Here is a 26,118-nt window from a genome sequence, read left to right as displayed (position 1 = left end):
TGAAGAATGCACCTGAAAAGTTACCGTGTGACCAACCGTGTGGCATGTTTGTGGTGTGATCCACGCTGGGCCCCGTGTTGGGGTTCGGGGAGGCTCCCCTGCCGCGGAGCCAGTCGTCCTCGTCCACTCCTCCTCCGATGTTGCTCCAGCTGCACATGTTTAGCTCAAAGGCGCAGGTGTCGTGTGGAGGGCACTTGACGTCCAACAAGTGGACGTCATCAAAGGCCATGTCGCCCTCTTGGCTGGGACCGACCTTTACGCCCTCAACCACAAGCTGAAACGTACAGAAGGACATTCAATTCAATCATCAGAGTCCTGAATTGATACAACTGAGTCTTCAAACTAATAATATGAGTCTTCCAGTCAGTTTGCTAGCACAACAAGGAACCGATCTGAGTAGGACATGTTTCCAGTGTTACGTCATGTGTTTGAAGAGATACAACACAATCATCGGAGCCACGCCGATCTTAGATGAACAATTTAAAGTTCAACACGAATATTGTGAGAAAAAATATGCCTGTATGTTGGATGTGACTCACCCTGTACGGTTGAACCCGAGGCAGAAGCCCAGCCTGGGCGAACCTCCACAGGCTGCGTTGGTCTCCTGCCTGGGAGAAAATCAGATCTCGCACCCCGTCTTCGCTCTGCTGATAAACGTTCAGCGTGCCAACACCTCTGCCGTACATGTGGTACCACAGCTGGACACAAGCTCCTTTTCCTAAAAGAGGAAAAAACACTTGTTGGCTGTAATTCAAGCTCCTCGGTTTTGAGCCAAGACTGATCGACTCACCTGGGGGGTACACAGGTGACAACATAGCTGCAGTTTGACCGGGGATGTCCTGGCTGGAGGAGGGCAGGTAATAGTAGTGGCCCACGGGCGTGTTAGTGGTGTGGTCGCTGTCAGGGCCCGTGTTGTTGTTCGGGGTGGCGCCTGAGTGTCGGGTCCAGTCGGCGTCATTGTCGCTCTGCTGTTGCCAGTTGCAGCTTCCCTCCTCGAAATCACACACGTCTACAAAAGACATTTACATGTTCTTGTATACATACAGTATATGAACGTGAGATAAAGTGCATATATACTGCATGTTCATGTACAGTATGTACTTAAATGAGGACAAGCGGTATACAAAGTGGATGGATGGCTGCAAGTTCATACGTGAGAGATTATTTGCATTGAAGTTTGTGGATGACAGTTTCTGTCTTTACTGTAAGTGTATGCATGTACCAGGGGATATAATAGTTTGGGATTTTTCATGATAGTTTAGATTTCGTTTTGACTTTTGTTGTTTATTCAAGCAGTTGTTGTAGTTGAAAAATACTTTATTTAGTTTGTATTAGTTTTAGTCCTAGTTTTATTTTTAATTTATGGAGTTTTTGTAGAATGCAAGATATATATATATATAAAAAAAAAGAAGGTCACTAAGTACTGTGCCATGAAGTAAAATAAACTACCATTCTCAAACAACTGTTTGACCTTCATTCATCTGTAAGGATGTACAGCAATAATAAAATAAATACAGTATATTAAAAATGAACACTGAAAGCTATGTATGACATTAAATTATAAACACAAAGCAAAGGCCTTTTTCATCATAATTGTAGTTAGGTTTATAAACGTACTGCAAGATGTAGTTTGTTATCGTTTTTAAATGCTTTATGCTTTTATTACATGAACTCAACTTTTTTTTTTTTTTAACTATAATAACATTGATATGTACTGTCTCTGATGCATTGCAGTTGTAAACCACTCCAAAACTGCACCAATAGGTATGTTGTGTAGTTCCTTCAGTTAACACAATTTAATGAATGGCTTGATTGATGCATTCTGCACTTAAGAGAAGCAGTAATTGAAAAAAAACGTTCAAAATATTAAAGGAATTGGCAAAACCATCACCAGAGGTGGGGCATGCTCCAGGGACGAGCGAGATGTCATCGACGGCGATGTCACCTGCCTCGCCTCCCACACTCGCCTCCACAATCACCTGGTGGACCTGCTGCAGAGTCACGTGACTTTGTGCCGGCCGCCACTCATCCCCTTGGTTCCCTGATTTTTGCCACACCTACAGGAAAGAGAGAGGGCTGAGTCACTCCCTGCAATGAGGATGTGAGGAGAGATTTGTGCAACACCACAGTATGCACCGAAACTGCACAGAGCACAAATTGCAGCTGTTTTGTAACCCGGCTGTTTCACAACCGTGATAAAAGCATAACACAGAGAAAGTCTATGGGAGAGTTCTGTATATTTCTCAATCGACACCACAGTACAGGGAAGTCATACATCTCAAGAAGATGAAATTTGTTATCGCAATGTACAAACCCCGATTCCAATGAAGTTGGAACGTTGTGTAAACCGTAAATAAAAACACAATCTAATGATTTATAAATCAATTTCAACCAATATTCGTTTGAATACACTACAAAGAAAATATATTTACTGTTTAAAAAAAAACTATTTGTAAATATTCAGTCATTTTGAATTTGATGCCTGCAACACATTCCAAAAAACATGTGACAGGGGCATGTTTACCACTGTGTTCCTCTGCCCCTCTCCTCCAGCCTTAAAGGAGCGGCGGCTTGAGATTTAGGAGCAGCAGGACGCCGCTGCAAAATTAATGTAGAGGAAACGCCGAATGTGAAATGAGCTCGGTCCCAGAGAAGCTGGCAGCATTTTCTGGGTGTTGATGATATATGGCTTCTGTTTTGTATGGCAGAGTTTTAACTTGCATTTGTATATTCCTGGTCATGACACTCAAACTGACGCTTTCCTCAACTTTCCTAGTTTTTTTGTTGCCCTTGTCCCAGCTTCTTCGAAACATGTTGCACGCATCATATTCAAAATAAGAGAATATTAGCAAAAAACGAGAATGTTCATCAGTTTGAGCATATATCTTATCTTTCTAGTGTATTTAACTGATTATAGGTTTACAGGTTTTTACACAATGTGCAAATTTAATTGGTATTGGGTTTTGTACATTTGAGATGACAAATCTCAGCTTTAATTTATTGAGATGCTGACTTCCCAATAATGTGGTATGGCTTGAAAAAAATCCAGAAGTGTTTATGTATGTTTTACACAACACAACGTCCAACTGCATTGGAATTAGGCTGTAAAACATATCATCCATCCATTCATTTCCTATAGCATTTGTCCCCATTAGGGTCTCCAAAAAGCTGGAGCATATCACAGAGAAAATCCATGCAAGGAAGGGGAGACCATGCAAATTCTAACCCTGAACCTCAGAACTGTGAGGCAGCAATGTAGAAAATATCAAATCCCATACACACAAATTCCTGTTTTTTTTTACCAGTGTTTTCTCCATTGATTCGGCTGTCAGTAGGAACACTCGCAAAGAACCGACGGTGGCTCCAAACATGTGGTACCAGAACATGAGACAGTATCCCTGTTGAACTGCAGGTGGTAGCAGTGAAGACTTGAGCTGGGCAACATTACTCTTTGCACTTGGAAGGGAGCTCTCTATGTAGATGTACTTCCCTGTGGTACAACAATAACATTGAAGTGCATATGAAATCAACACAGTATAAATCTATGACATTTTATGCCAAATGCCTATCATAGATGATGTTTCTGCCATGATACCCACGGCTGCAAGGTTTTATAGCAGGGGTGGTGAAAGTATGCACACTTTATTCTTTAATCAGGCCCAAAGAACATTTACATTATGAAGAGTCCCATAGTATTTGTTGCATAGGATTTTGTTTTTTCCTCTAAAATGATTTAATCAAAATGCATTTAACAGTTTTCTATGTAAATAAAATAAATTACATATACTGTACATTTAATTTAGTTAAATAATTGGTTAATCAACTAAAATATAAAATTTAACATATACAAACGTTTTTGTTTGTTTTTTGTACTTCATATGCAAATCACTTGGCCCTTAAAAAAACAAAATAAAAAAAACAAAAAACAAATGTGGCCATTGAGCATCAACGTTTTCCCAACACTGTTTAATCGTGTCAAAAAACCTTTTGCTGTAGTGTGGTCTTCCGCAGGTCCAGTGTTGGGTGTCTCAGTTGGACCCGACCTAGTGAGCCAGTCCAGCTGGTCATCGGCCCCCTGTGTCCAAACGCAAAGGCCGTCTTCAAAAGTGCAACCGAAAGCGGAGAGGCCTGAGGAGGAGGTAACAAAAAAAAAGAAAAAAGAGTCAAGACTCCACTTGCGTGTTTTAGGATGAGGACTCACAGCTTCCAAATGTAATTTACCTGGGGGATGGAAGGATTGGTCGCAGTTGAGAAAGGAGATGTCATCCACAGCGACAATGCGAGCGTCACTGGCCGCATCTCTACAAGTGGCATTATTCCTTCCATTATTATTACTACTAAATATAACCTAAAAAAAAAAAAGATTTATACATGACTTGATTTTAGATTTGCATAATTAAATGCACCTTGAAATTCAAAGACAATATACATAAAATTTTCACATTTTGGAAGCCGGATCTTTGAGTATCTAAAAAAGCACTACATGAAACCAATCTATTCCTATTATGATATAATTGTTATAGAAGAGTAGTTTGTATTGGAGCATGTTTGATTGTGCCGGTGTAACTTATGTTGTGGCTGATGCCGTTTCAACGTGTGCTGTAAGTTACATAATTAAATATAAAATAAGTGCATGCAGTATTTATGATGTACAATATTTGGATGCAACATAAGGCGGGAGAACATGATGCCATGTTTATGGGTTGGGCACCTCAAAAGGTTGCTGGTGAGGCCCCAGGGGCAGAGATTCAGGCGTCCAGTGGCTGTCGGTGTTGCGGTTGCGTGACCACAGGATTTCTTCACTTCCACTGGCTTGCCACGTCAGCACTCTGAGCGAGCCAGCACACTCGGCGCTGATGTGGAAGTGAAACCTGCGTGGAGGAACGAAGGAAGGAAGAAGTTAGAGTGTTGGATTTGTGAAGGTAGCTGGTGGGGGGGTTGAGCAACTCGCCGGGGCGGACATGTCGAGCTGTGTGTCACTCAAACGTTCAACAACATGGATAACAGCGAACATACAGAATCTGGCAGTAGGGCGACGAGGGCGGGAGACGGGGGCTCCGGAGACGGGCCTCGCTCGGCGCCGACGCCAGACTTGAATTGACGCTCATGAAGAAGCCTGAGAAGCCACAGAAAAACACTGTCAGCCTCTGACTCAGAGCATGTGCGGTCACAAGTTGTCTCTAATTCCCCTTCAGACAGGGCCCCACCTGTGTGAGTGGTGTGATCGGTGGGCGGCCAAGCGCTGCTGCCAGCCTTCTGCCTACGCCACCTCCTCTGCCCTTGGCCGGGGTCCGTCCAGCCGCACTGGCCCCTCTCGAATGTGCATGGACCTGCGATGTGCAAAGGCCGAAAGTGAGCAAGCATGCCGGGAACACGATAAGGATGCGCACCTGAGTCACGTGCTTTTCGAGAATAACAGCAAACAAAAGACCACAACAACACAGCTGCTGTTTCCCGTTTGATGAGACGCAGCAGCCGACTGTGATTCACTTTGTTGAAGTCTGATTACACACATTGTACCGACAGTCAATCATTTGAGCATTTTTCCTCTCTTTTCATCAAGGCCAGCAAAGACCCGAATGCCAGATTTCTCAAATTATTATTATCCTGAGCTCTTGTGCTGTGGTGTGAGGTCTGTTAAGAGGAATTTACAAATGTTGCCTCTTGAAACTCTTGATGACAACATTCAAGGTGACTGTCACTATAGCATGATCATTTCTCATTACAAACATTCATACACTCTTCTCCAAAAGTACTGCAACAGTAAAGCCAATCTCTTTATTTTAGCGACTATGTTTGCACCAGGCTTAAACCTAATAGTGAGCGCATTTTACTGGCTAAAGGGAAGCTGAAAAAAGGAACATCTTGGATTTGTATTACCGATAGCTTTTGCTAACATTACCAGCGTTTCTGCACATTTCCCTCTATTTTCTAACAAAAACTTTTGATGGCAAGTGCCTTGGTGGAGGCCTGTCCCTCTAATGCGATAATTTTATATCACAAACATCTATAAACCACTCCTAATGTGGTTCAATGCCAACAGACTGTCAATAAATATTAGTAAAACCAGATTTATGATTTTCAGTAGTAGAAATATAGTTGAAGCAACACTGACAGTGCAGGGAATAGAAATAGAAAAGACTAATAAAATAAAGTTTCTAGGTATTATTATTGATAAACATTTTACATGGAAATCGCATATAGAATATCTTAGATCTTAAGTATCCCAAACCGTAGCAGTTTTACACAAGGTTAAAGAATCATTGAACAAGAATGCTTTGTTATTGTTATATATTTCATTGATTGTTCCATATCTCACCTATTGCATTGAAGTGTGGGGGTGTGCTGGCAAAACCTACACCGAACCCATCTGTCTTCTACAGAAATGTGCTATTCGTGTTGTTTTCGGTTGTGGGTACAGAGACCACACTAATCCATTATATACAACAAAAAACATAAAAATTCAACGAATTGATGGAGTTGAACCGCCTTAAAATAATGTATAAAGCCCATCATGAAATTTGACGAGTCAATATACAAAGCAAATTTTAAAAAAGGGAAAGTGAGTACAAATTAAGAGGAATAGACATTTTTTCCAAACCTAAATATAGAACAAGACAAAAGTTTGTGTAACAATCTCGATTGTAAAACAAAATCTTCTCAGTCTATCTGTATTTTTTAAAAACGTATATAAGCACAATTACTGGAAAAAAATATATAGCACAAAGGACACGCTGTTGAATGTTTTCATAGAATTGTTACATCGAAAGCGTCTTGACCGCTCACTGTAATTCATTTTGTGTTGATTTTTTGTTGTTGTTGTTGATCAGGGGCAAATATATAAGTTTTTACTTCTTTCTGTCCCCCTTTTATTTTAAAGAGTGAAATAAATTTGAATTAAATTGAAAACCCAATAGAGCATGCATATTATTAGCTAAACAGAGAAGTAACTTTCTAAGCATAACCGATCCAGTTTTAAATATGTGGAAGTCAAATATGAACTGTTGATCTTTTGTTTCATACTCAATTCAATTCAAAAATGTATTTCACTCTTTAAAATAAAATAAATGATACTCTTCTCATCTTTTTATGGTCAAACCCAAATGTTCTCAATCAACAGCACAAATAAATAGGCCACATAATTTCAACACTTTTTGAAGGGGAGTGCATGTGCTTGGATGAACAATCAAAGTAACTTCCTGAGTAAAAATCAACCTCTCATTCATGTTGTGAAACTGTATTACAGGATAAAGAAACAACAACAAAACAGCAAATGCATCATGCAACCTACCACAGCCATCCTCATCCTCCCCCTGGGGACAGTCAGGACAGTAGTCACACTTAAATGTGGAAAGAATGCACATTTTCCCTTCTGAACGCCAACAAAAAAACTCATCATCCTGCAATGTAAGCACAAATACATTTACACACACTGCATGCTTTGTCATGTCATAGCCTTTAGAAGTATCTACCTGACACGGGTTGGTGGGCGCAGAGGAGGTTAAAGGTGTGGTCGGGGAGGCCGAAGTGGGCGACGTTTCAGGCAGTGGGCTGTTGTCGGGATCGAAAGCACACTCCTTGGAGAAAGACACGTCATCTAGTGCAACGTGTCCTCTGACACCAGCGCCTCGCTCATACCTGAAAACAACCTTAGGAAGGAACATCCCATTTGTTTTTATTATTATTTTTAAATATTTAATCTTTCACTAAGTAGCCCTGAATGTAACTAGAGTTTTGCACACTAAGTTCTATTTCCAGTTTTACGGTCATCAAAACATTCCTCATTGCCATCAATGGTACACTTTGGTGGCAGTACAGAAAAAAAGAAGCAAAAACCACCCCCCCAAAAAATTGGAGTACTACAGTGTTGCCTTGCGAGTTTAATTTGCTTTGTGAAACTCAAAAGACGCTTACAGTACTTTATATCAAATAATCTTTCCCAATTGATTTAATGGGAATGCCATCAATCCATTCAAGCTGGTTTACGTGTACCTAATGTACATTGTGCCTAATGTACATAAATTGTCAAGTGATTGTAAATACAGCAGTTAACATGGTTGAAGAGCTTAATGGGCCAAGAATAAACTGCATTGGTGCAGTCTATTATTTTAAAAGACAGGGGAAAAGAAGTGAATATGTGTAATGTCAACACTATTATCACATGTGCTACGGTGCACATATAGATAATATTAGCTATCTTTTAGTACACTCACCTTGCACTTGACAGAGGATGAGAATGTGACATGTGCACTTTGCCAGTTGTAATTGTGTGAGTCCGTCCTGAGCCACAGTACGGTGTCGTCAGTACCGGAGCGGAACGTCCTGGAATGTGCTATGAGTTTTCCTGTAGCGTCTTGCAGGCTGTAGTAGAAGAATCGGATCTACATGGACACACACACATCCATGCAAAAATCACATTATTACTTGGTTAACTTTGGGTTCCAAACACGGAAAAATGGAAACAGAATTTTGCTAAATTAGTCTAGGGGGCGTAATTCTACTGATGCCAATACATTTTTGGATTGGATATAATGCAAAGTGAATTAATTTGTCATCATAAATCTTTATGAACTGTGCAAACAATGTTAAGTAACTCTTTTAACCACTGTTAATAAACTACTCATTTGTTGAAGACGCACTAGCTAATTAATATACTTTATGCAACATTGTATTTCAATTAGCATATGCTTAATAGAGTTCATTTGTGTATGCAATTTAGAATAAATTGATAGTTTAACTCCTATTGACCTGAATTGCGAGACTCTTTTTTGTGTCCCAGTAAGTTGCATTGGTGGGTCAATTGTTATCACACACACATACACCAATAAAAAACAAAAATACTGGTGGACTTAATCTTTTAGATACTTGCAAAGTGGAAGTTTCATTTGAGCAAGACTTGCTGACTCTTACTGTACATGATGATTTGGTTCAGATAACTCACATTTATGTGCGGCTGATTATTAAAGTTTACGCAAGTTTCCTGCATTGTCACAAAATGGAACATGAATTCCAACTAAACCCACCCTGCAATTTGAGCTGGGAAGTAAAGTTTTGGAGAGAATCTCCAATAACTGCCCTCTTTCTGTGAGATGAGTCCCTGGAGTTATATAGTGACCTGAGAAAATAATATTTGACACATCAAAGAAGAAACATGAACAATGAATGGCATGGCAACAAACCCATTTCATGACTTGCATGTCAACAAAACAGACTCGGTGCATTGCAAATTCTTCAGTCACCCGCGGCATTGTTGAGGGTGTGATCCCGGGGAGGTCCATCAGCAGGCCAGGCATCTTGTCCGTTTTGTCGAGTCCATTTGGCTCCAGGTTCGTTCAAATGGCTTTCAGCCCAAGAACACAGGCCTTGTTCAAAGTTGCAGCGCTCTGTCACACCCTGTTGCTCTGTAGTTAATCATCAGGGACAGAAAGTGTTTAAGAAAGTCAAATAGAGACAGAAAAGTCAACCAAGCAAAGTAGCTGTTGTGCATTATGAACCTTTTTCTCAGTATTGAAACTATGTTCGGTATTCGATATATTCGGAGAAAGCACAAGTGCGATTGAGCATAAAACTTTGGCGCATCCTGATTTTCATGCCGGTTCAAGCCTCGTTTAGCGAGTTTGGGAATTTGGCAGACCACTTTACGGCATGCTGGGCATTCCGAGGGCGTTTTCTTTTCAAGTCCCTGGCGCACCTGACAAATTGCATGGCAGAACGCAGACTAAACTTTACGCCAGCTGGAACCAGGTCTAAGTTGTGGCGCAGGTCGTGTAAACCCAACTTGGTGTAGGCTGACAGATTCTGAACTCAGCCGATATGGATGATGGATGTCATCATATTTCATTCATGAATCTGACAACAATGTGCATGGCACCTTCTGAATCACAGTAGAAATCAATCCATTGCACAAATTATTATCATTCATATTGTGTTTTTAAAGGGGTGGGGTCACATGTGGAAGGCGGTCTCCAAGTGCCCACATCACAGCGGTAATCTGTGATCGCTCTGGCCAATTTAACATCATCTGCACCGTGGAGGTCTACTTGCAGTTCCTTATAAACATAGTTTGCATGTTTTGATCTCCTGCATGGACTCCAAATAATCAGTTTCTGCTTCCGCCACATCAAGCAGTACACACCTCTCGTGTGCTGGTTTTAAAGGGAAAAGGAGGAACCATTTCAATTTGTTGTGAATCTAAATAGTTTGTTCATGACTACAACGGCGCAAAACTCCCTTTTCTAACTGCGTCAATCTTTGTGCGTCTGCAAAAATACCAAACCAGTCCAGCCCGCTCATGAGTTAACGACACGATGCATACCAGACTTGTGTTGGGCACAAATATAGACTGGAGCCCTAAGTGTAGTTTTTCTCATTTACTGGGTTTAGCACAATTTGAAGGAAAATTGTGCAGCTGTGAACGCAAAATAGTGTTTATGTGATTTCACCAAACACACATTTATTATTTTTCAAACTACAGTGGTGCTTTAAGATACGATGTCAAATATTTCACATTGAATTGAATGAAAACTCCAGTAACTTGTCCCAGGCTCTATCACAAAAAAACAATAAAAATGGTTTACCACAATTGCTCTCATCACTCCAATCGCCGCAGTCATCTGTGAAGTCACACACTCGGTTCTTCTCCACACACGCGTTATTATTGCAAGCAAACATATTTTCTGGGCACATAGGTTGGGGCTCTGAAAGAAAGAAAACAACAATCCAAAAACAGTGACCATCTTACCCTAAAAGCACACTCAGCGTCCATAATGTCGAACCTATTACCTGGCAGTTTGCAGCTGGTGAAGTTAATGTCATCAACGGCAATGTAGCCTGCCTTGTCGAAAGCGCGGGTGGCTTCAAAGAAGACGGTGAAATCCTGACGCCTTCTACCAAGCGACACCTCGCCGTGCTGCCACAAATCGGCACCGCCACCCGACTTCCACCAAAGGACAGTGGTGCGAGAGCTCTCACCGAGCAGCACCTTCAACTCCTCCATGTCTGCACAGGTTGGAATGATTTTGTTATTAAACAGGGCAAGACTGAACGTTGAGGTTTTTATCTCTTCAAAGTTAGAGAGATTGCACAGAGCAGACTTATGGAATGCACTTAAAGTCTAGGACGGCAGCTGCTGCTGTTTAAGATTTGTTTTTTGCCTGTGCACATTACGTTTACAGTTGAGTTTTAATCAAAAACATGAGAACCAGAAAGCTGTCTACGGGTTAAAAACAAGCAATTGTGAAGTTAAGAGAAAACACGCCAATTTGATTAATAATGGTAGCACATATTGTAACACACCTTCTCCGTACATATTGTAATAGAAATGGAGCGTGCAGGCAACACTGGCTTGTTTCATGATGGGACTCTGCAAGGCGGCAGGGCTCATGTGATCCCCATTGTTCGGAGTCACTGCCATGTACCAGCCTGGAAAATATAGAATTTGATGTCAGCAAGGCCAGGCTAAAAGAGACATCTATTTGTGCATTTGCCATAGTGCTTGTCCTCAAAAAGACAACAACCACTTACACTCAAATTCACACCTATGGACAATATAGTCAGTCCTGAATGAACCTAATATGCATATTTTTGTAATGTGGCAGAAAGACAGAGTACGCAGAGAAACCCCACACAAGCACACGAAGAACATATAACCTCTACAAAGAACCGAGATTCAAACCCTAACCCTAAAATCAGTTCTGGCATGCTTTTGTCAAAATGCCACAATGCTCAGAAATTACAGCATGACAAAATAGGCCTCTCACAAAAAGTGACATTTGGTATTTGTTGGTATTTTCCGTTTTATGTAGGACTATGAGGTACCCTACCACCCCAATGACAAACCATTGTTCCCCTGAATATTCAATATTGGATTTATTAGTAGAGGAAACAACAGAAAGACAGTTTGGGTGTATGGCCTCACCAAGCACCGTTCCGAGTGTGTGGTCAACAGACGGTCCAGTGTTCCCAGTGGCGTTCCTTCCTCTTTCCCACTGACCCTGGCCGACGCTAACGTCCTCCCAGCTACATGTGTCGTTATCAAATGTACAGCCCATAAACGTCGACATTGTTTCATTCACTGCAAGAACAAATGATAATGAATTATTTAAAATATATTGAGACGTACTGTAGTAGATACACACAACTAAGCTAGTACCTTGACAAGGACCGGGTGTCAAACTGATGTCATCGATGGCAATGAAGCCATTGTTTGTATGTGCTTCAATCAGCAACTAAACACAATGTGACAGATCATCTGCAGCATTGCAACCAAACATAATTAGATCAGCTATTAAGTCTACTCTGGGTTACCTGGAAAGGTTTTCGCTGCTCTAAACTTTGAGTGAAGCTCTTCCAACCGTGTCCACTGGTGCTGTTTCTCTGGAAAACCACCTTGTCCTCAGATGGGCCTGAGTGAATGAGCACTCGCAAGACCCCGGACTCGCTGCATTCAATCCGTTTAGGAAAGAAAATGTATACTGCTCGTCATGCTAGGCTTAAAGAAGTCACATTTAAGACTGTTTAAGAGCTTTCAGTCAAATGCATGGCCTCTTGTTTAATAAATATGACCATTAGTGTTGAACAAGGTGAATATTATATACCAATACAGTGATGCCTGGAGTACCTGAGCTCTTGACTATAAAGAGTCATTCTAGTCCCGTAACTAGTTTGACAATGTTAAATAACAATCAAAAGCATGATGATAAAATGTGTTTCTGTGTAATAGTTCTTCTTTGTGGTGTGCCTGCCTTAAAACAGATGGACGGATATACTGTTCATTGCGACGTCTCAATTACTCTCAGCTCATCAGTAAGGCATTATTATTAGTCGTGCTTCTCAGAATATAAAAACTTATATATGCCTAAGTACTGTTGTATTTTCTTTCTACATGTTGTGTTGCTGTACTGTTTGTGTTCAATCTGTTGCTTAAAAGCGTATGAACACTAAAGCATAGATGCTAGTTAGAATTAGCATTAAGCTAGCAGACTGAAAAGCTAAGCCATGTGGTTGATTTAGATATACAAGCTGTAATTATCTTTATTTTATGCTTAGTTTGACAGTAAACATCAACCGGGATTGGCATTAAACAGCTTGAAGCCTCTGTCTTTGAAGAATTGTTAATTATTTACCAAAGTGGTGTTTCTGTCATTATTTACAAGTTATATATTTAAAAAAAAATGTTTTGATCAGATAATTCAAATCTAATTATTATGTCTAATTAGTATGGTTTGTTTTTAAAATGCTAGTGCATATGTGTGGGGGCGGGGGAGCATGTGTGTGTGAGTTTACTTTCTGTGTACTAAACTCTGACCCAGAGTTTGTGTTGTTTTGCAAAAATGAAGCAGGTGATTGTGCTCACAGTTTGAGGAAGTCCACGAGGAAACAAGCAAGATAAAGTGCATCCTTGGAAATGTCAACACAGTTTGGTGAGAAAATGGTTGTGTGTTTTGTTTTCTGCTGACCTGCTATCCACGTGGTACCATAAAGTGAGGCAGGCTGCGGAATCTTTGAGTTGGATCCATTCTGATGCTATGCGAGCCACAATGATGCTGTTGTGTGGTGATAAGCTCAACAAGAAGAGACCTGAAAGCAAACACACAATCAATTGCTGCAGTGTTATGACTGAATCCAGCACCTTACAGCATTTGATTGGATTGTCAAACACTCCCACACAGTAATTTTATTTGGGACAGGGAGTATATACGACCACAGGATGTACAGTAAATTTGGAGTAACTCACCACAATGGTTAGCGTGACTACAATTAATCATCTGTTGCACATTGTGAGGTACTCTCTACATCAGTGAGCAGATGTTTTAAGTCAGACAACCTGAGACTCAATATTCAATTTCTATATTACAAAAGAAGTACATGCATTAATATTTGTCTTTTTGGTAAAGTTATAAAGTGTAGGATTTACGTTAGTCACTAAAATAAAGCCCTCTGTCTGTGTCTCAGTTTGAAGGCATTAGTAAACAAAGTGAGGCTCTACCTTGCGGGGATTCGGTGGTGTGGTCTGCAGGTGGACCCTGGAAGCCCCCATTTGCCAGCACCCAGCCGTGTCCATCTTCAGTGAGCGTGTTGAGCCAGTTGCACGGTCCCGATTCAAAGTCACAGTTGGCCGTGGGAGAGCAAGCCCCTTTCGTCATTGAAAAATCATCTAGTTGGACCGTGGAATTCATGCCTGCTTGATGGGATGCCCTAAACACCACCTTGGGAAAGTATCATGGAGGAAGTACAGTCCATCCATTCATTTTCTAGAAAGCTTGTGCTGAGATGAACCCTATGTAGTAAGTGTGGTCTAGCTATGTGTATAGGTGGCATAGAGGGTTTACGTGTATGTTTTTGGAATGTGGGAGGTATCCAGAGTACCCAGAGAAAACTCACAGCACATGCAAAGGGCAGATGTGCCAACCACTACTCCACCATACTTCCAAAATATAAGGTCTCACGTTGAACGTTGTTGGCCAGAACACAGTGACCTCTGCCACCTCCCAGTCCAAAGATGGAGCTCCAGACCGCTGCCAAAGGGCCTCACCCACTTCGTTGCTCCGCACATGAACAGAAAGCATGTTAGATGTTCCAGCAGGAAGCCGGTACCTGGAGATACGACATGGCCATGCACGTATATTTAATTATATATTTCATCTTCAGACAACAGCAAGTCATGGGGCTTTCACACCGCACTTGTGTAGCGCAGCGTTCACCGTGAGGTAGGGCGCAGGGAGGACGGCCGTTACTATTTTTGTCACTGGTTGTCAAGCTACCAAACAGGAAGTGGCTGGGTGCCTTTTCCTTCTTGCATTGCACTTTGCTATATGCGGTGTGAAAAAGCCTTAAAGGTGCCCCTTGGCAACACTGGACTCACCAGAATCGTGCACACATCTCCACAGGTGAAATGAAGTCAGGTGACAACAGCTGAGCGACCTCAGGTTGTACGGAATTTGACATGAATACAGTCATATAGTAACCTAAAGGAAAGAGTCCATTATCTTTCACTAAACTTTTTGAGTGGAAGTTGTCAAATTTGACCCAAAGCTACTGTTATCAGATTGTGTGATTATTATTTATTGCAGTGACGGCCTTTGCCTGCTCTTTTACGCCATTAATGATTACGCTCACCATTCACAGTTCCATAGGTGTGATCCACATTGTCTTTTGTGCCGTTTTTGCTTTCCCAACGACCAACGTGACTGACATCGTTCTCAAAACCGCACCAGTCGGAATCAAATCCGCAGACACCTGAAAAAGACGTAGAACAAAAGGAATACTGGAATATTCCGTGTCGCTGCATGGTTACACCAAGAGTAACTGTACTGTACTGTAATGCATCACATAAAAAACTTTTGTGTCAAAAGGCACACAATTAATTTAATTTAATTTAAATTAATTTCAAATGAAACTGCAAACTTCTAACAGTATATTCTCCAATAAAAGAAAGGCTTTTTTTGTTTTGTTTTTAAGAATCTATCTTCTTCTTTTTTATCCAGGCAGGATTTACAATGCAGACATGCCATAAAAACACACATACAGTATTAGTTATTGAGAGGATGTTTAAATGGCACCGAAAGTTTATTAGTAACAATTTAGAAACTGTAGAAGAGTAGCCTATGGACAGAGTGCCAGGCAGTTACACCTCCTGTATCCTGACCCTTGCCAAATATGTTCCTCGTGGGCACTCAGAATGTACAGAATATTCAGTATCTCGAAATATGGATACGAATACATGACTGTGACACCCCTAATGAGTTTACACTCAGCAATTTGTTTAGAAAAGGCTGTATCCACATACTCTGTTTCTTGCAGGCCCCATTGCTCACTGTGACATCATCAAGCGCAATAAATCCCTCACTGTTCCTGTTTCTATGGCCAGTGAACACCACCTATAAAGAGAAGAAAAAATAGTTTCAATCATTGATCTTTAGTGGACACAGTCATGAATATGGTGTTTATTATTATAACAATCCGTGATGAGCGCAGAAGTCCAATAAGAGAACTCTCACTGCCCATGTAAGCATTAAAGTCCCACAACAAAATGATAGAGTCATCAACAGGAGCGCTCTCTAGATCCCTCTCCAAGGACTCCAAAAAGGGTGGGTACCGGTACTCTGAACTACTCTTTGGTGGATGAGCACACAAACAACAATTCCTGCTATTTAAAGGTGGAGAGCTTGGAAAGGTAACCTTGTGTTCAGTGGAGAGAACCCCAATGCACAGGCATCGATCCGAGGGGTCAAAAAATAAGCCCACCTCTTTCTGTTTGCAACTCCAGAGTGGAAGAGAGTCCGATCTCTCTTTAGAGGACTCATACTAGAGTCAAAGCTTTGTGTCAAGGTGAACCCCACTACGTCTAGTTCAGGGGTGTCAAACAGACGGCCCGCGGGCTGGATCAGGCCCACAAAGGGGTTTAATCCGGCCCGCGAGATGATTTTGTCAAGTAAAAAAAAATTGTAGTTAGACCAATTAATCAGCTGGCCACAATCAAAATACATAAATTCGTAATTTCACAAGCAATCCTCAGATGAGCAATGCAACTTGTAGATGGAATTGCCCTGGATGTCATTATTTTACAAACAACCTGTTTGTTTCTAAATGGTTTGTTTGTTACATAACACGTAAATACAACACAAATTCAATTACTGGTAACATAAACACATATGACAAGAATTAACTTCCTTAACTGCGCCACACAATGCATTCTGGGAACAATATATATGCAAAACAGATAGATTTACTTAACACATCCGGAACTCATACAGGCAAAGTGTTGCTGCGTTCCATTTGTATTCATGTTATTTTTTGGAACAATATAATTACAGTTGAGCCACGTAATGTAGGGCTAACCCACAAATAGTGAAAATCTGCGTATAATCGGCGCCAATTGTTTTTAAGTTATATACCATGATTTTACCGATCCGCCCCGCGTGGTAATATATTTTCCTCCATGTGCCCCTTGAGCTAATATGAGTTTGACACCCCTGGTCTAGTCGGAACTTCTCGACCTTGCACACCAGCTCGGACTTGTTCCGTACCCCTTAAGACAGCTTCTGTGGAGAAGGATCAGACTGCCAAGGTCCGGACCACCACCTAGCTCACATTGCACCCGACCCTAAGGCCCCTCTCACAGGTGGTGAGTCCGTGGGAAGGGTGACCCATGGTAAATTATATGGTACTTCGCTTATATACAGTGTTGGGCATGTTGCCCTAAAAAAAGCAATTAGCTACAGTTACAAATTACTTACAAAAAGTAATTCAGTTAGCAACACAGTTAGTTACTGCCTTTTAAAAGTAATTAGTTATTCAGCAAAGTAGCTATAATAACTATGATATTCCTCTATTCTCTGAGTCACTGACATTTTAACCAGCGAATCACAGTGAAGCAGCTTTTGATTGCCCCAGAAGTGCTGGACAAAGTGTCTGGCGAGAGCGAATTATGACTTTCCATGCTAAAGAGGCTGCCTCCGCGACTCGAACCCCGAATAGGCCAAAGAAAATGGATAGATGGACACAGTCATCTTGGTCAATACATCGTGCACACTTAAGATAAAACTCTACCCGCATCATTTCGTCCATGTCGATGGTTACTTGGGCATTGATCCACCCTGGATTCTGCGTCCCTCTGCGAGTCCAAACCAATGCTTTGGAGGATTTCTATTTAAGACAGTAAATATTTAATCACATATTGCAAGTGTTGCAAAGGCTTAACGAGGCAACTTACTGTTTCAATCAGTAGATCGATGGTGGATACCGAAGGCCCATACATGTAATACCAGAAGCCAATGCAGATTTCCGATGTCAAATGGCTGACGGCAGCAGAGATGCTTGCTCTCCTACTGTCACCAAATCCAGATCCATTAACAAGTAAATAAAATCCTTGGGAACGAAAAAAGATGGGAAAAAGCCTGATTATTTCATGTTGATGACATTGCTTGCGCTTATTTAAATTAGATGTTAGCATTTGAAATCATGACATGATGACACCGGATACTGAATTCAGCACGTGACTATGTTGGTCGGGCCACTTGAAGTTCACAATTGGTGGTCCCTAAAGACTTCTATGGCCAACTTATTAATTAAACCAATTTGGCATTTTTACTTGCCTTTGCTGTCTATTTACAGCAGCTGCCGCCTGTATTTAAGTGGCTAAATTCTTCATTAAGCATTCAAATACTCCTATCAGTATTATTTATGACGCATCAATAAAGAGGATCAATCGTCATGGCATTCAAGACTTAAAAAACACACTATCTTTCACAAGCAATGCTTATGGCATTGCACCTCTGATAAAGGAATTGACATGAATGTCATTATTTTACACTTAACCTAACGTCAAGGATAAACAAGGATTAACTCTGATAGCTTTATTAATCAAATGTATTGCATGCAATGCATTCTGGGAACAGCAAATATGCAAAATAGGTCGATAAGACACATCAGTAACCGTTAAAGTCTGCACTGCGCTGTGCGCTCCAAGTTCGCTAGTTTGTTAAATTCATTTTATTGAGTATTCTACAGGGTTTCCATATAGTCTGGATACAGAATTAAAAGTACAAACGGCCCTACAAATGTTATAAATAAATGTGATGAAATCAACACTTTTAATATATAACATGCAATATTTTTAAGTTATCTTATGATTACATTATGAATCATTATATATGTTATTAAGTGATGTCGTGCTTGCGGTGATGTAGTGAGGAGCTCTGTTGATGTGCTGTGTTGTCATCCCTCTTAAGGAGAGCCCAAAAATTGCACCTTTGTTAAATCATTGACATTGCATCATCAAAGAAAGAAAGCTGTTTTCAATTCTCAAGATTGGTGAATAAATTGTCAAAAAAATATCACACATATGTGGAAACTAATAGCATACATTTTGGGAAAAAATATTAAATTGACCAAATTTTGACGTGAGGTATCGGACCAAGCCAGTGATATACAGGGTCATTGCTGGTTCTGGCAGGGCCAACACAATTTGGCTCGTGGTGGCCCGATCCAAAAAGGCTTAATGTAGTTCACCTTAATTTTGTAAAACACATGATCATGTCTTGATTATGATGACAAATAAACATTTATTTACTTGAATGCCTAAGCAGGAAAAAATGTTTTAGTGGTGAAACATGGAGAGAAACACATAAATGGAAAGAATCAGCAGCATTAAAGCACTTAAAGATGCTGGATGGTTTTGTGTGTTTGTGAAGCACTTCAAAAACAAATATTTTTTTAAATAGGTTTTAGCAGTATGCACCTTGGTTATTTCCTACACTGTGATCGTACAGTGGTCCGTCCCAAGGCTCATACACGTCCAGTCCTCTACTGAGCGTCCAGTTGAAATCATCATCAACCTCTTGGAGCCAGTTACACAGATCTATGTTAAAAAGATGTGTTTAGATTCAATGGGGTTACTTGAAGGACTGTGAAGGAGTATGATCAGAATCAAATTTGGTCTCAGTCAAACAACAATACTATTACAGTTGTGACAGTGTTACTGAAACCACTCCTGTCACCTTGTTCAAAAGTGCAGTGCACGCCATAATCTGGAGTAGCGATGGTGGTGGTGGCTGGATTCGGGGTGGTGGTGGGAATTATGCTTTGACATGACCGGTTTCTTATGATGTGGAGATCATCAAGGGAAAAGCTTGAATCCATTGAAGGTGAACTGCTGCCTTGCAGTATAATCTGTTATAAAAGGTTAATAGTTCACAACGTTGCGCTGAATTATTCAGGCCTGGATGCTTAACTGATTTACCTGGTGAGACCCCAATGGCCTGTATTCAACCTTATCTTGGATCCAACCGGAATTGGTGAGTCCACGGGTGGTCCAAATCTTGCGCAGGCCAGAGGTCTCGTTCACAAATACAGTCAGCGTAACATCTGACGGATCTGAAAAAAATTATAATAATAATAAATCCTCAAAATCAGGTGGCATTGGATGATCTCTACAGTAGTGGTGTATCAGTAGCCTACATGAATTTGGTATGGGACATTTGATACAGAGTATAGGTGTGGTTCCCAAGAGTAAATGACAGATGTGTCAATGCATTGCACTCTAGCCCAGCACATACTCAGCCTATGGTTAGCAGATAGCATAGCTTGCTATTTGCTTTTGGCAGTATGTCAACGTTGTTAACTCACTTGAAACAGCATCACACTAGGACATCAATGCAGCTGGAGAATTTACTGAAATCATTTTTTCTCTCTCAAAATTGTGTTAATAAAGGTGTTCCTACACAAATGGGAAGCACTTTTAAATTGACAATTTTGTCTTCGTGCTGCACCCAATGGTAACCAAACATGACCGTAGAAGTAAGGTGCATATTGATGCCTTCTTGAAATGATAGCCCAAGTCATTTTTTCAGATTTTTCAAGAAACACAAAAAAAATTACCATTTGCTTCATGAGCAGATGATTTCGGCAACAAAAAAAAATGTTTTGCTTAAAAATAACATAGGCAATTATTTTAAGAGTGTGACGATATTAAACTGTCAATTTTTTTGTGTACCGTTACACGGCTACTCATAAGGCAAACAGAGATATCGTGTCATACAATCACAGGTTGGGCTTACTGTTTTCTGACCAGCCTTGAGCGCGGTGCCAGAACTCAAGACAAGCTTGGTCGACAGCCTCCATCCACTCGCTCTCCAGTCGTGCCACTTCCTCTCTGTCAGACTTGAAGATCCTGAAGAAGACAAAGTGGCCTCAAGCCACAAATAGAACAAGGAGAATCTTTTTCAACAAACCTTTTTAAGAATATGACTATTTATATTCATCGGCAATACAAATAGGCAATAGCATTCAGCGACACTTCTGGAAACTTAAGGTTTCTAAAAAGGTATTTTCATTTTAATGGGTGGGGCACTAGAATAAAGTTTAATTTCACATCCACTACAGTAGGTTATAGTGCCACTCCAATCGTCAGAGTATGTGCAGGGAGTATAAACAATGTTAATAAAGTTATTCAGCAGATTTATATATATTTTTGTTTTCTTAAATGTTAATAAAGATACAATAATATGCAGAGGTGTACATCTAATAATTTTAGAGACAAATGATTCTATTTATAGTTGGGGAGGGCACGTAAAATGTTCTTCTTCCTGGGAGGGCGTAACAGAAAAGATTTGAGAAGCACTGTCTTAAGGGTACCTCTGTTTCTTACCAAGAGAAGACATTGTGGTGTGGTCCGTTGTTGGGACAAACTGGCCCCCGGTGCTTCCAGAAAGCCAGTCCCAGTTGACCATGGACTCTGGCGGCGAGTTGTTCACCCAACCGCAAAAGTCCATCTCAAAGTCACAAAAACCTAAACAAAAACATAAAAACAATACACACACACACACACACATTACTGTACGATTACTGCTGTGAAAATTGTTAATTTGCATGATGTCACTAACCTTCTGGAGGACACGCCCCATTCTGAACCGTCATGTCATCAATGGCAATATCTCGTCTCAGCCCAACACCTGCCACTGCTTCAAATACCACCTGTCAAGGCGACAGACACATTCTTGGCAACATTTTGCAGGGTGGAGCGAGACAGGAAGAAATCTGATTATTGGTTGAAAAAGAATTATCCCCTTTGTGAGCAAAGAGTTAAGAGCTGTTTTCAGGCGGCGTGTTCCTGTTCTTTGTAAAATATATTGGGGCCCGACTGTCTGATATATAAAATTGTCCTATAAGTTTATCATTTGGTCTGTGGTGTGTTAAGAGTGGATTTATCACAACAATAAATGCGTTGGGGCTGACAATCGAAAATATTAAACATGTTTACAATAAAAAATCTTCATGTTTATGGGGAAAGCCGACCTCTCCCCTAGTCAGTAAGTCCGTGAACAGTGATGTGAATGGAAATGAGCAAAATCAACGAAGCACCCTGACTGACAAACAAAGAAGCGGTGGCAAATAAAACAAAATATGTCCTACCCAATGTCTTTGGTTTTTGTATAAAAGCTCTCAGATGCCAAGAAGTATTTTCCAAAGTAAGTGTTTTCTTGCCAGTATGGCCAAAAAATGCATTTGGATCAATAAAAGGCTTCTGCCCATCTACAGCTGAGGAAATAAAAGCCCAAGGCCACTATTCCTACCTGATAAGGAGTATCTGGGCTAAGTAGAGAGACTCGTCCATGCCTCCAGCGACTCCCCTGATTGCCACTTCTACTCCAAAGCTTAATGGGAGTGTCAGAGGTCCGGAGATAAACGTTGAGTTGGCCCACAGCGTTTCCCTCCATGTAGTACCAGAACATTAAGCATTCACCGTGAGCTGGGGTAGACTCCATCAGTGCAGTCGCTATTTGACCACTGGAACCCGGCGGGTGTCTCCATAACTGAGCACTGAGGTAACACCCTACAGATGAGATGGAGGTGCTGGTTCAGATGCTTGAATTTGCAAAATCTTATGTAGTGCTGGGGTTCTAACCGTGCTCTGTTTCCAGGGTGTGGTCCGTGTGGGGGCCCGAGGAGTTGGCAGGCTGGGATGTTCCGTTGATTCGACTCCAGCTGAAGTCTGCGGACGGAACGGGCTGCAGGCCGCAGAGGGAGCCCTGGAAGGTGCACTCGCGCTCGGCGGGACATGAGCCTTTCTCCATACTTGACACCATGATGTCATCTATGGAGATGGTGCCTTGCTCACCACCCACTACAGCTTCAATGATGAACTGGAGAACCACGAAAAACCTCATCAGCAATAGTCGTGTACAAGATGGAAGTACAAATCCTGCTCAATTTTCATTGATGCTGTCAGGTAAATAAAACTAGAATGGAATAAGGTTTTTAGTCCTGCAGTATGGAAATTGCTTTGTTTAGAGAAGCAGCAAAGTGGACAATAGCAGCATACTGCATACATGGAATGGATAAACAATATATATATAAATATACAGCAGTGAATGTAACCAGCAGCAAGAAAAGTCAACAGTATTGTTGAAGAGGAGCAAAAAATACTCATGTTGACATTGTTGACATAAACAAGGAATGACAACTATACATGGATAATAGTACTTTACATACACAAGCGGTATGTAAACTTATGAGCACAGCTGTTTTATTTTAACATATAATATTTAACCGGTTAAGAGGTCAATGCAACAATGAAAAAGTCAAATAAACTGGCCAATATTGTAATTGTAGCACAAACCTAATGGCGAAACGCAACACTGTTGCCTTGGTCTACAACACGCACAAAGCTGGCGTCGGGATTTGCTTCTTGATTTTTTTCTACCCAACATTTTATCAAACACGTTTTGTATTGACATTGATCGCATGTCTATCACGATACATATTGATAGAGAATTATCGCCGAGCCCTATACCACCATCTGCTTTTTTTTGTCGTAAGGAGTGCAGCTAGTAAGTGCTCCAGATGAAACATTTCTGCACTCTTATTTTGAACAACAGCAACTTTTTTTTTCATGTGTCTTCACAGCCTGCTCATATTTAGCCATTTGTTTAACTATTTTACTATAGTATAATATAGTATATATAGTACTATAGTATGATTCTACCTTATTCCGTTCTTTCCGAAAATGGAAAAATATGGAGAAAACAAACTTTTTGTAAAAAGATACATTTTCTGCTCAACAGTGACTTTGATACTAATATTTTTTGTTTAGTGACGCTCTGTGAATTCGATTTAATGTGACAAAGGCTTTGATCATTCACATCACCCTCACGTTCTACTTCCTAAGATCCGCTATGTTTTCTTGTAATTTGATACTACCGGTAGCCCATTGAAAAGAGATACAATGCTGGCCATAATTAGTGGCTGTTTTATGATTTTTACACCCATTCACAAAAGGAGCGCTGCACAAGACGTTGCACTGCCCATTGAGAAAAAATACCAGGTTGACGTCAATTGGGCGGTATACAGTGCGCGTGTCCTTAATGTTAATTGACTTTTTTGGCAGTAAAAGAGTTAGCTTTAGGCGGTGAAACATATTCATTGTGTCTCTACCTTTAGCAGTGACAGTTTTATTGCATAATTGGCAAATTATTGTATTTTCCTGTAAATCTGACCTCTTGAGGCCAAACCACCTCCACACGACAGAGGTAGCTACCATTTTAGGCACGAGATCCTCATTTGAGGACAAAATCGACGTTGCAGTGCAGCTCTTCGTCTCCGACATTGTTATGCAGTATAGGGCTGCCAAAACGAATCAACTAGTCACAGTTATGTCGAAGATCAAAATAGTTTACTTATATTGATCAGGTACACCCCAAAGTTCAATCTTATGCCTGGTGTTATAGCTCATTGAATTTGGCTTGGAAGTGAATTAAAAAGTACAAAAAAAGAAACCTGTATTGGTTCGTCACTGGAGAAGGTAAGGTCAGCAAATCTCCATTTGTTTCCCTGAGTGCCACTCCTTATCCACACAATGTCCTCTGCCTGACCAGGTCGCCTCACAATGAACATCAATGAACCTGGTGATAACGATATTTAGTTGAAGACCATTTAATATATGAAAAAAAGAAGAACCTAAAGCAGATTCCACTGAAAGGACTTTGCAAGGGATGCTTACCAATGCTGTTACCAAAAATGTGGTAGCGGAAGCTCACGCAAATGACTCGACCCACAGCGAAGCCGACCAATCTTGCTGCAGATGAGACGTTAAGGCCACGCTGGCTGGATATGAGCATGTAAGTGCCTGTTGGTGAAGGCAGAAAGTGTCCAAATTCGAGCCCATGTGACAATCTGCGTAAATCATATACGGCAGCTAATAATACAAACCGTTGCCATCGTGGTATTCAAATCCCCCTAGTACCCGTTTCCAAAGGATGCTGGCGCTGTAGTCATGGTACCAGGAACAGGTGTCTTTTTCAAAATGGCAGGAGAGCTGCTGTAACCCGGCAGGGATGTCTCCCTCTGCGCACTTGTCGAAGCTGACGTCGTCCAGCATTACATCCGTGGATGCAAGCCAAGGACAACTGAAGAAAAACTGGAGCTGTTGAGTGAGATGTTTTTGTGAGATGGTACCCGTGAGATGCTTCTAACAGACTTTAAGACATGATTTTTTCTCTATTTTAAACAGTTCCCAGGTGTCTTAATAAGTCAGTCGATGCCAAATTACTGTACAGTAATTTGTCAATTTGGGCTTTATTTTCATAGACAGCGCACGTGCGCTCATCGTAAAAATTGGTGCATCTTGATTTTCGTGCAATTCTAATTTACTGTGTTTGGGAATTTGGCAGACAGATGCTGAGCACTCCGGCAGGCCGCGGGCATTTTGTTTTATATGGCAGGTAGTGAAACATGATTTCGATGAATTTGATCACGGCGCAGGCAAACAGATTCTGCGCTCCGGGTACATATGTGGTAGATGTCATTGTACCTCATTCATAAATATAACAGCTGCATCAAATCCTCTAAATCATTGTAGAAATCAATTCATTGAACGCATTTCCATCATTACGGCTGCACGATATTGGAAAAACATGCAATATACTATGTGTGTGTTGAATATAGATATTATGAATAAAGATATTATCATAGGTGACACGATGGCAGAGGACGTGAGGTCGAGTCCGGGCTTTGGCCCACCTGGATGGAGTTTGCATGTTCTCCCCATGCCTGTGTGGGTTTTCTCCGGGTGCACCGGTCTCCTCCCACATTCCAAAGACATGCATGGCAGGTTAGTTGAGCGCTCTGAATTCTTTATGATGTGATTGTGAGTATGAATGGTTGTTTGTCTATGTGTGCCCTGGATTGGCTGGCAGCCAGTTCAGTGTGTACCCCGCCTAGTGTCTGAAGCCAGCTGGGATAGGCTCCAGCACTCCCGCGACCCTTGTGAGGAATAAGCGGTTAAGAAATGGATGGATGGATTATTATTATTATTATTTTATATTCTGAATTTTCATACTGTAGTGAAATTTCTGTGTTCACAAAGAAAATTTACGTATTATCATTATTATCATACCTTGTACCCTCCGGGTTGATTCCCGATGACATATCGGGCATTCTGCCAGCCGTCCGTTGTACTCTTAGCCTTCAGCAGTTCGTGTGTACTTGTCCCTCGAACCATGATTACAGAAATGTGTGAGTACGATGTTGGGGAGTTTTCATTATGAATATGGTACCAGAAGCTGAAATCACATTTTATTTATTACTTGGCATCATCAGTCATTAAAATGTGTCATTGTA

At 41.0% G+C, this 26,118-nt stretch overlaps 1 protein-coding gene across 1 annotated transcript in view; it reads right to left on the bottom strand.

Moving 5' to 3' along the window:
• The window catches only part of LOC147180892 (MAM and LDL-receptor class A domain-containing protein 2), a 52,739-nt gene that overhangs the window by 5,079 nt on the left and 21,542 nt on the right, over positions 1 to 26,118 (bottom strand). Inside the window, exons 6-46 of the mRNA XM_086074636.1 lie at positions 25,895 to 26,060; positions 24,709 to 24,922; positions 24,500 to 24,625; positions 24,277 to 24,401; positions 22,406 to 22,643; positions 22,074 to 22,333; positions 21,384 to 21,474; positions 21,149 to 21,289; positions 20,559 to 20,690; positions 19,742 to 19,875; positions 19,500 to 19,671; positions 19,241 to 19,360; positions 17,714 to 17,868; positions 17,551 to 17,646; positions 15,788 to 15,878; positions 15,118 to 15,237; positions 14,864 to 14,966; positions 14,448 to 14,595; positions 13,988 to 14,207; positions 13,458 to 13,578; positions 12,307 to 12,439; positions 12,152 to 12,227; positions 11,918 to 12,073; positions 11,296 to 11,421; positions 10,783 to 10,998; positions 10,578 to 10,697; positions 9,240 to 9,401; positions 9,024 to 9,115; positions 8,214 to 8,381; positions 7,473 to 7,649; positions 7,292 to 7,400; positions 5,208 to 5,330; positions 5,017 to 5,116; positions 4,712 to 4,871; positions 4,222 to 4,348; positions 3,985 to 4,128; positions 3,303 to 3,490; positions 1,892 to 2,057; positions 791 to 1,009; positions 540 to 718; positions 37 to 274 (exon numbers count right to left, since the gene is read on the bottom strand). Coding sequence (XP_085930762.1) covers positions 37 to 274; positions 540 to 718; positions 791 to 1,009; positions 1,892 to 2,057; positions 3,303 to 3,490; positions 3,985 to 4,128; positions 4,222 to 4,348; positions 4,712 to 4,871; positions 5,017 to 5,116; positions 5,208 to 5,330; positions 7,292 to 7,400; positions 7,473 to 7,649; positions 8,214 to 8,381; positions 9,024 to 9,115; positions 9,240 to 9,401; positions 10,578 to 10,697; positions 10,783 to 10,998; positions 11,296 to 11,421; positions 11,918 to 12,073; positions 12,152 to 12,227; positions 12,307 to 12,439; positions 13,458 to 13,578; positions 13,988 to 14,207; positions 14,448 to 14,595; positions 14,864 to 14,966; positions 15,118 to 15,237; positions 15,788 to 15,878; positions 17,551 to 17,646; positions 17,714 to 17,868; positions 19,241 to 19,360; positions 19,500 to 19,671; positions 19,742 to 19,875; positions 20,559 to 20,690; positions 21,149 to 21,289; positions 21,384 to 21,474; positions 22,074 to 22,333; positions 22,406 to 22,643; positions 24,277 to 24,401; positions 24,500 to 24,625; positions 24,709 to 24,922; positions 25,895 to 26,060 — 6,152 coding nt within the window. The remainder of the gene's footprint in view (positions 1 to 36; positions 275 to 539; positions 719 to 790; positions 1,010 to 1,891; positions 2,058 to 3,302; positions 3,491 to 3,984; positions 4,129 to 4,221; positions 4,349 to 4,711; positions 4,872 to 5,016; positions 5,117 to 5,207; positions 5,331 to 7,291; positions 7,401 to 7,472; positions 7,650 to 8,213; positions 8,382 to 9,023; positions 9,116 to 9,239; positions 9,402 to 10,577; positions 10,698 to 10,782; positions 10,999 to 11,295; positions 11,422 to 11,917; positions 12,074 to 12,151; positions 12,228 to 12,306; positions 12,440 to 13,457; positions 13,579 to 13,987; positions 14,208 to 14,447; positions 14,596 to 14,863; positions 14,967 to 15,117; positions 15,238 to 15,787; positions 15,879 to 17,550; positions 17,647 to 17,713; positions 17,869 to 19,240; positions 19,361 to 19,499; positions 19,672 to 19,741; positions 19,876 to 20,558; positions 20,691 to 21,148; positions 21,290 to 21,383; positions 21,475 to 22,073; positions 22,334 to 22,405; positions 22,644 to 24,276; positions 24,402 to 24,499; positions 24,626 to 24,708; positions 24,923 to 25,894; positions 26,061 to 26,118) is intronic.

Source organism: Leptonotus elevatus, chromosome 1 (genome assembly GCF_054856555.1).
Source record: "Leptonotus elevatus isolate MCC_2025b chromosome 1, RoL_Lele_1.0, whole genome shotgun sequence".
NCBI lineage: Eukaryota > Metazoa > Chordata > Actinopteri > Syngnathiformes > Syngnathidae > Leptonotus > Leptonotus elevatus.
The sequence above is the reverse complement of the archived record's forward strand: the minus strand, read 5'-3'. Positions and strand labels throughout refer to the sequence as shown.